General features: G+C 36.4%; 1 protein-coding gene across 1 annotated transcript; it reads right to left on the bottom strand.

The window, feature by feature from the left end:
* Window positions 1–4,055: 4,055 nt before the first annotated feature.
* LOC130052117 (pentraxin fusion protein-like) lies at window positions 4,056–8,611 on the bottom strand. Its single transcript, XM_056156217.1, has 4 exons — window positions 7,567–8,611; window positions 6,641–6,671; window positions 4,573–4,779; window positions 4,056–4,320 (listed from the first exon to the last, which is right to left on the bottom strand). Exons 1-4 carry the CDS (start codon window positions 7,894–7,896, stop codon window positions 4,094–4,096), a joined length of 795 nt encoding a protein of 264 aa, XP_056012192.1. The 5' UTR covers window positions 7,897–8,611; the 3' UTR covers window positions 4,056–4,093.
* Between the last annotated feature and the right edge of the window lie 1,918 nt (window positions 8,612–10,529).

The raw sequence follows: 10,529 nt of genomic DNA, 5'->3' as shown, positions 1-10,529 counted from the left end.
CGTATATACATGTATACAGAAACATTGGGATGATCCAAACTGTGGAATGAGAATTCATTCAAATAGAAACAATAACATACTTTCTCTGTTTTTTTGATCGGGGGATGAATGTACTCGTAGCTAGCATTGCAGAAAAAATGAAAAACCCGCGGAAGCAATATTTGCTACCTTCCTCACCCAAAAAAATAAAACAGAAACACATTCTATTGTTGACATAACTTGTCGCAGGGTCCAACCAAGATAAAACAAACTTTTGGTCTGGGTTCTTACTTCAATTTTTATTGTGCAAGGAAATAAATCTATAAGTAAAACACAAACTCTCACAACCCATAAAACACTCACACAACATTTAAACAGACCTTTAGACATTGCACATTTAAACATACATTACATTAAAAGCACATAGTTTAGGTTACACTGCAAACGGAATTAATTACTTATGGGTACAATAAAATAATACAAATAAGTGTAAATCTTACCAGGACCCCAGTAATATAATATAAAATGAAGTTTATATTTTCCACGTCTCTGAAATGACCATGAAGGTTGCAATTCAGTAATATCTCATGGGGTATATGAAAGCGGCGGGAACTTGTCTTTTAAATGAGTGAGGTTAGTATGAATACCAATTACTCCATTGTCATTTAGGTCGACATACACCACGTGACTAAAGAAACTCACAATCACGCATTCATACTATCTTATACACACGTATTCGATTGTCTATGCGCGCCAATAGTATTACACACTTATAAATAACAACTGTGATATTCTTGTCTTTTTTAGAAATATAAATTAGATTAGGTACTGAAATACCATATCGTTGACCATTTCGTTACTTTAAACGGAACAGCCAATACACCCGTTGTACTTGGCAAACTTCCACATTTGGTAATGATTACGCGGGCAGGTGGTCTTAAAAACCAGATCGAACTAGTTTGCAACAAACATGTAACCATTGTATATGATGAATGCAATGTCAGTTATTTTTTTGCCCGATTCATTTTGAAAAGCATAATCTAATTAAAAACTATCTAAAATCAACATAATGTGTTTATTTTATACGACTAAGATAAGATTGATGCTATATATCACATCTATGCGTAGGAACAGATTTTTTTCTTCTGTAAAATTAACTGATTTATTACTTCAGTGTCAATCTTCAAAAGGAATAATTCATTAGATTACATCAATAATAAATTAATTGCGTAATTAAGAATGTTTAAACACTATCATTTATCCCATGCTTTACGTTTACAGATAAAGATCACAGTGAGGCAGATAATAGGTCTATTTGATCACTAAACTGACAAATTAATACAGGTTTCACGAACACGTATGAGAGACACAAAGGTCAACAATGCAAATCTATACTCATCTTTACGATCCCATTATTTAACTACATATAGAATATCGAGTTTGTTTTCAAGTTAAAGTATCAAAGACATTAGTGACACAGTGTCAAACATGTTGGTGGATCGACACATTGATACAATATACTTCAAAGCAAAAGCGCTTAATCAGCGTTAACATAACGCAACTTTAGAAACTGAATGATATTGCCCAAGTGCAAACAAATAAACAGCAACATCATGTCAGCATCAATAAGAATTTATAAAACCCCTCAAAGTACCAACGGAAATCAAGTTCTAAACTTTATTCTTTAGATACACTGTACCCATTGCCATCTTAGCACCAATGTCCCGAGTTACCCCTGATGCTCGAATTTCTTACACCTATTTCTATTAACAAATACTCATTTTCATTAATATGTCGACTCAATCAACGAAAGCATCTTCTGCGAATGGTCAAGTTTGAAATCGGAACTGACTACTGACAAACGAGTTGATGTTCCGGGGTATCAAGAGTTTCCTTTGAATTCAACATTTCGTAAATTCCATGATCGTTAAAATTATCTTATTTGCAAATACAATTTGTCGTTAAGTAGATTTATCCAGGGTCCGTATTTACCACACTCTTAATTTCATATTCTTTATGGGTTTTTTGAAATTGACCATTGTTCATTATCTTCATACTGAGTTGTACCTTTAAGGGTCTCATAAGGCCGATACCAAATTACACAAGTGGTGTGGCTATACATCCCCACCACGGCACCTCCTGTTTTACATGTTGAGTCCTCCCGTGGGGACCCGCAGTAAAATACATTTGTAGGTCCTCAGTACCCCTTGCTTGTCATAAGAGGCGACATATGGGGTGGGCCTTCGGGTGAGACCGCAAAAACCGAGACCCCGTTTCACAAACAATGGAGTATTGAGGACCTTTTCTAAACGGAATTCCAACGGGAATACTAGACTGAAAAGATTAAATTAACGAACAGTGACCAATCTCATACATGTAGCTCTCACAAGAATACAAGAGCAGGACAAACACGAAACTCCAGGCATAGGGTTGGGGGCAAGCGCCCAGGCGGAGTAAGCATCCCCTGTCGATCTGTCACATCCACCGTGAACTCTATATTTTGATCAGCTAAACGGAGGAATCCTTACTCAAAATCAGATTGTAAAACGTCATAACAATTGTTATGAAACACATCAGACAGCATTTGGCCCAGTGACAGGTTGTATTGGTAAATTAGGTCGTTATAACGATTATAGAATTTGCGAAAATGCTGACAATAGACGAGACTGTTGGAACCCTGTCTGCAATCCGAATGCGTACATGTAGTTAAAAAGATATAACAGAGAACTCACGGAGGATTTCAACGTCATGGAGGACATGGTGTCTAGTATATTATTTATGGTAGGACCTGTGTAAAATTGGTACCGTATACGTTTTACATTATGGCACCTTTTATTATCAAATCTTCAACTTTGGAGGTACATAGTTACAAATACTATTTATTTCGGTGTACGTCTGTAGTTTATGAAGACAGCAATGCCTCGTTCACACGGATGCGCATTAAATTTTACTTCGCATCAAATTTGATGCGAAGTAAAATAATGCGCATTAAATTAATTCGAATTAAATAGCGTTCACACGGCGGTAATATTTAATGCGAATTAAACTAATGCGCATTAAATTCGTATGCATCTCTATTAAAGGGTGCGCGAAATAAATTAAAGAATAGACTATGTTATTTAAAATTATTTTTATAGATATTTTAATGAATATTGTGTAGATACACGCCTTTTTATTGGTTGATCTATCATATGAATATCGTATACCCCGAAAAATAAAATAATAAATGGCCGGAACTACTTTCTATTGGAATGTTGGGGATTCCACTGAATGGTCTATTTATAGATTGGGAATCCTGAAAAGAACAACTTTTAACAGCTCTTTCGATCGAAATAAATTCATTCAACAAAAACATTAACATATTAAAAATAAATGATAAATAAACAATTAATTATACAACATAAAATAAATATGACTATTTGAAGGAAAACCACAACACACGCGCAAACACGTCTGCTTATGCAATTTCTGAAAATGGATTCCAAGGGAGGAAATTTCGATATTGGTAGTTTCGATGATATTTTTCAAACCCTTAACGATGATGGTTTTCAACTCCTACATATTATGTTCGTAAGTGGGCCCCGGAACGAGGCGTCCGTAAGCAGTTATAACAAGGATTGCAGTGACCATCAAAAGCAATGCCTTAGTAATTCACTAGCAAAACTTGCAAGATCCTCTGCAACACTCACTCGTCCCCCTGGAAACCGTAGTAAACCAATGCGCATTAAAATCTCCGCGTGAAGGTGGTTCAGATTTAATTCGCATTAACTTCCGTTTAATACAAATTAAATTCTTCGTGTGAACGAGGCATAAGATAAGTAATTAACACCACCACCCTACTGATAAATTTCTAAAAAATTTGAACTCCATGTCAGTCAATACATGTATAGGTTCCACTAACATTATTTGCATTACAATGGGCTAGAGAATCACGATGTTTAATTCAGTGGGAAAATAACCTCTAAAGTATAATGCTCGCATGTACTTTGTTCGATTTATGTCAATTCATATAATAGCGGTCTTAACGCGGTTTATATTTAGGTCACCTGAGTATATACATCAAGAATACAGTATAGTTTGTTTGTATCGTTTATTTTGTACTTTGAATGTCACACTAAAGTGATAGTCGTTTTCCATAGACCTGGACCTCGCAGACGTGAAGAGCAGTAGTTGTTCCTGGTTCCAAATCCATTGCTAGGGTTACAAAGCGCCCCCTGGAGAGTGATTCACACAGAACGGAAATGCGGTCATGTTTATAGGTAGGGCCTGGGTAAAAACCACAAGCGTGGTACTGGTCATCATTGGAAACAGTTACCATGACATTTTTAAATCTCCCAGGTTCTAGTAATAAAACAAATTGCATTATACATTGTATTTATTCATAGCTACAAAGGGAAAAGAAGGAGAAATGTACGGAGAAGTAACTCTTTTATTCATACATAACATTGACATGATAGCGGTTTAAATATGGTATTCAGGAGACAGACTTGATACATTCAGGGTATGTAGAGGGGTATGTTTTAAATCGTTATGGTAATTGTGAGTTACGTTAAGATGCAACAGTGATTTCATTACAGTATTTTTGTGACGTACCACAACAATCCTGTCTGGCATACATCAATACACTCATAATATCAAACATCTGCTGGAGATCTATTTTGAACCAGGGATTATGTTCACGTCTTGTATGGGTGAGGTAGTGCCGACTCGTAGGACACACAACAACACCGTCGACTGCATTTTCTGACAATTGAGTTTGGTCATAGATAGAACTCATGGAAGTCGGCTTTTTAGATGCAACTACAATATATTTCTCATTTAACATATTGTAAGGATTGCGAACTAAAAATCACAACGATAAAAGGTACAGTGCTATAAAGGCAAAAAATGAAGTAACTATAGCAATGTGTTCAAAATGAATTTGACGGAGAAATTACAATTCAAATATTATGTAAATCTTAAACTTGTTTTCTATGTTAATTAATTAACAGAAACCTCTGCGATTCACATGTCTTTTACAGCTGATCGTAACTAATAATAATAAAAAGACCCCCCCACCCAACCCCCAACCCCCCAAAAACCCATTGCATTCCAAAAAAATTATAGAGAAGGTGTTCGGAATTATGAACGTCGTCCCTTGCGTTTATTATTTATTGTGTTTTACTTGCTTCTGGTACCAGAAATCGTACAGTATGAATGACGGAGTACTGTCACTGAATTTACTATCATAGTGAAAATAAATCAGTTGATGTTTGAAATGCATTCAATAGAATCGTGAAATAGCAATCATGTCTATTGATTTCAATATGTGCAAATACGTATATACAGATGTAAGGTTGCATAAACATAAATTTATAAACAGTATCGGTTAAAATAAACATTTCGCAAATACCATGGTCGTTATAACGATCTAGTTTGCCAGTGTAACCTATCATTGGGTCAAATGGTGTCTGACATGTTTCATACTGATTGTTAGATCGTTCTTGGTACACTGATTTTGACTACGGATAACTCCGCTTTTCCTGATCAAGATATAGGGCTTACTCCGGGTGTGACCGATCGGAAGGGAATGCTTATTCCTCCTACATGTAGGTACCTGATCCCACCTCTGGTATATCTAGGGGTCAATGTGTTTGCCAAACTCTTTAATGTGTATTGCTTATAATAGTTATGAGATTGATCACTGTTCGTTATCTTCACTTTTCATTACTGATGCAAAGGTGAAGATAACGAACAGTAATCAATCTCATAACTCCTACAAGCAATACAAAATAGAGAGTTGGGCAAACACGGACCCCTGGACACACCAGAGGTGGGATCAGGTGCTTAGGAGGAGTAAGCATCCCCTGTTGACCGGTCACTCCCGCCGTGAGCCCCATATCCTGATATCAACCATATTTCTCCTTTTCCCATAAAACAGTAAACTAATTGGTGGTTTCATGTTGTGTGCATTTCGGGTGGTTTCCGTGGTATGTACGTGTAATAATTTGCTTAATTTGTTTGAAAATTCAACAGGAAGCTCTTTCGTGGCAAAACCATAGCTAAACTAAAATGTTTTTTCTATGATGTAAAAACAAAAGGACTAGAGTTCATATTAAGTATTTATCCTGTTTATTTAATACTGGGTTCCCTCTGTCCAGGTGTATACCGGAGATCGATTAAATGATCAATTTTCCACATCACTGACACGTGTAATCATGTCGGTTTATCGAGATAATTAACACTTTGAAATCAACTTTTGTAATAAATACACTCCAGCATATGGCGATAGCGAATTTGGCGTTTTAACGAGAATTGTAAGTAATAAGAAAAACGTTGTTCAGTGGTTGAAGTGTTCAGAGGTATTGGACTTAAGTCACACTGGTATGTTTGAAATGCAAGACGTTTCAATGGGTGCATAAATCCTCGAAAGGGTAAAACAAACAAATATCAATTAATAAACAGACCCTGAATCATTTCAGGATATTGGGCTCACGGCGGGTGTGACCAGTCGACAGGGGATGCTTACTCCTCCTAGGCACCTGATCCCACCTGTGGTTTGTCCAGGGGTCTGTGTTTACTCAACTATTTATTTTGTAATGCTTATATGAGTTATGAGATTGATCATTGTTCGTTATATTCGCCTTTCATAGTATTTCATTTATCAGAAAACGTAACTCACCATTTACATATCCTTTTTGGTCATCATTCACCTGATCAAAAAAATACTATTACAAGTATAATATCATTTCTTAATTTTCATTTGCAATAGGATGTAAGACTCCAAAGTGCGATGATCACGCCAAAGTGCGATTGTCTGCGCCAGAATGCGATAGTTTGTTAACGTTACAGACCCCAAAGTGCGATGGTCAAGCCAAAGTCCGATGATGTGGAGTTCAGTAACGTTTGTGACGTCACGTCATTGTGACGTCATTTTTTAACGTCTTTCAAAAATAAAACCAAAGATATGCAACACGCACGACAGCAACGGCAAGGTTTACACTGTTAAGGATAGTGAGAACGGCAAAGTACATTTGTTGTCAAACTCTCTACTTCTCGCAAGCATTCTTTAGTTAATGATCATTTATTACTTTGAGGTACACGTATTAAATTCCCGGGGGTATGTTATAATACAAAACATTCTATACGATTTCACGTTGGAAAATTTTGTATTTAATAACACGACAACTAAATGGTATTGAAATAAGTTCTTATTCGTATTTTTGTGCATAGATTTTACGCTGATATTTTGGTGAAACAACACAAGGTTCGTTCAGTCTGTACCAAAACACTGTGTCGTTTACAAACCAATGGATTTCGGCGTGTCACGCCATCGCACTTTGGCATGTCAGACCATCGCACTTTGGCGCATGAGTGATGACCATCGTACTTTGGCATGGCACACCATCGGAATTTGGCGCAGACCATCGCACTTTGGCGTGACCATCGCACTTTGGAGTACTACATATATATGGATGTATTCTAAATGTATTTATCCATTTGAATTCAACAAAACTGCTTCTTTACACAAATTGCCAATTAATTATTACATTGTAATACAATATGATAATCTCTCGGTATTTAAATGACGATATTCAACAAATTTACCAGCATGAAATATTCACAGCTGTCTAGGTTCTTATTAGCCTTCTCTTTTCCAAACTTCTTCCAGCCACAACATGCTCTGCACTGATACAGATGTTCCTGAATTTTACAAATCTCCAGTCCTATGCATCGTCGATCCCCTCCACACTGATTTGCACAGGAAAGTGCAGTTGACATAAGCGTGTGTCTTTCAATTGCAAAAAGAATACTAAGTTCATGCGACAACGACCCCTTGAACTCCTGAATAAGATAACTTCCTTTCAACAGAGGATCAACATGACCCAACTTTGAGTATAGACAAATAAAAAACAAGGAAAAATAACAAGTCGTCATCTTGGCCAAAGTAGTAGAGTGCAAAATGTTACTCCAACCTTCCTCACAGATTTTCCAAGAATAAAGACTGACTTGCTCTAGGAACAACACCTACTGGATGCTGTTTATGCACACTGGAGGCGTAGCTAGGATGCGATTAATGTATACGCAAATTAAGTCAAGGGTTAGTAGACCGTTTAAAGGGATAGGAGGCTGTAAATATAATTTCAGTTTCCAGCACCAAAACCTTATAAAACATATATATGAATATTTGCTCAGAAATCTCCATTTTCATTTTAAATTTAAGTTTTATAGAGAATTATGATGTTATCAAAATATTTAGAATTGTGAAATTCTGTTAATTGAGATCATCATCGATGCACTAGAAAATGTTGGGATAGTCGGATACATTAAGGCACGATGTACCAGATCCAACATCCTTTGTATTTTCTTCATTGTTTGTTCTTGTTTTGTTTACGGTTTACTTTGGGGCAAATCGGGTTTTTTTTCTTCAATTTTTTAAAAGGTGCTTCTTTTTTGCTAATCGAATGCTGTGAAAGTGATAATAAAAGGCCCAGTGGATCGACCACATACAATTCACACATCTTGTGTTATTTACATACACATACAAGTACAATGTAACTACGTCACTGTGTAATAAGCCTTAAAATGTTATCATGTTGTATTCAATTTTTAAAGAGTTTGTTTTATCATACGAAATTTAACCAAGAACGACAGGTAAGGGCCTATAAGTGGGACAGCCGGGTAACGTGCTCCCTTCCCACTTTTCGAATAATAACAGCTACATGTATACAATTATCCTAATTGAACTAAACTTCACTAACGCCCGATCTGTTATCTTTGTAATGCCCTTCTTTGATGTTTTTTCCGTCTTATTTCTTCACAAATATACAATTAAATGCAAAGACGAAATTGATTTCTGCCTGTAATTTAACAGTGTACGGCATTAGATCGATTACCCAATGCAATTTTTAGTATTATGTTTTGAATGATATAGATATAACAAACAGTGATCAAACTCATATAATTCCCACAGGAAATATGAAATTAAACATAGACAAACACGGACCCCTGGACATACATTGTACCAGAGGTGGGATCTGGTGCCTAGGAGGACTAAACATCCCCTGCAGATCGGTCATATCCGCCATGAGCCCTATATCTCCATCAAGTAAACGAATAGCAGCAATAATGTAACCCTCTCCGATTCTTTATTCTGAAGGTTTCGGGATAGGGCTACAATTCTAAAGGATCTTCGTAATGGTGCAAAATATATTTATGAATAACCTGTAATAAACTCCGTGTATTTGTCTCCAGTGTTGTTTACACCAAAAAGAGTACCGAGATTGTGCTTGGACATGTTTGATAAAGATGTTTTTCATTAAATATCATTTAAAATATGCAAATTCTTCGTCTGTTCCACCGTGCGTGATATCACGGGATATCGTAGGTGGATCTACTAAAACAAAACCTTAACATTGACAATCAGCGCGAAAATGTAGCTACTCGAGCCATTCCGACAAAGAAAGGAAAATGATATGGTGGTAGAAAAATATTACATTCTGCTGTTCGTTTTTAAATTGATACTAAATTCAAACTCAAACCTTTTCAATGCCGACGAAATAGCTTTCTCCTCCGTACTTGTCCATTGATGTAAATACTACCTTATATGACATATGCAAATAACTTGACAACGGAGGTTGAAACTCAAATACACCAAACATGTCGCACAAATATGAATCGAGAAATTGGAATATATCAAAATGGGTGAAAACGGTAGAATAGAGCCTCACAAACTGTGAGTTGTAGATTGTAAATTCATATTATATGAATCGTGGCGTCGGTGGCCTAGTGGTTAAACCGTCAGACTCACGACCGTAAGGTCGTGGGTTCGAGTCCTGGCCGAGGCAGGGCTAACGTTGTGTCCTTGGGAAAGGCACTTTACATGAATTTCCTCACTCTACCCAAGTGTAAAAGGGGTAGTAAAAGGGGTACCTGGCTATAGACAGTGAAATATATTGTTAGAATGTTAGTGCTCTAGCGCTTGTAATGGCAGCTTGCACTGTATGCTTCCTAGGAGGCTGAGAAAGTTCTAGATTGATATAAGGTCTGCCGGGGTAATACTTTACATTGATTATTGTAAAGCGCTTTGAGCAGCATACGCTGGATAAAGCGCTATATAAAAACAATTATTATTAATTATTATTATAATGGCATAATGGTTAAGAAACATACGATATCATTTTATTTACGTAAAGAAAGTCGGCAAAGGTTTAGAATGTTTGAAAATATTGCGGGAGCGAATCATTCCCGCATTTGCACCATTACGGAGATCCCAGGGATAGCGCTACATTATTGCAGCTAGTAAACGAAGTAATCCGCAATCAAATTCCGAGTGTAAAGAACGATCTAACAATTGGTATGAAACACGTCAGACAGCATTTGACCCAATGACAGTGAACATAGAGTATGTGAAATGCTGCCTTTGAACAAGACTATTTAAACCCCTATAACATAAACTTGATTTCAATATCCTGTCTCGATTTAAAACTGATTATACGCAGAACAAGCTCTTGTATATCGAATCTTATAATTTACACTGAATGTTTCCCCTGTCTTCATGTTATGAATTA

This window comes from Ostrea edulis, chromosome 2 (genome assembly GCF_947568905.1).
Source record: "Ostrea edulis chromosome 2, xbOstEdul1.1, whole genome shotgun sequence".
NCBI classification, from domain to species: Eukaryota; Metazoa; Mollusca; class Bivalvia; order Ostreida; family Ostreidae; genus Ostrea; species Ostrea edulis.
Note: the sequence above shows the minus strand (reverse complement) of the source record. Positions and strands in the feature narration are given on the sequence as shown.

Bases quoted from the DNA above. Each gene is read 5' to 3' on its own strand.
- LOC130052117 (XM_056156217.1), bottom strand. From the start codon at position 7,896: ATGACGACTTGTTATTTTTCCTTGTTTTTTATTTGTCTATACTCAAAG. The intron at 4,780-6,640 runs GTGAGTTACGTT...AATATATTGTAG, and splicing joins CCAAAAAGGATATGTAAATG to TTGCATCTAAAAAGCCGACT. The intron at 4,321-4,572 runs GTACGTCACAAA...TTTTATTACTAG, and splicing joins TGCCAGACAGGATTGTTGTG to AACCTGGGAGATTTAAAAAT.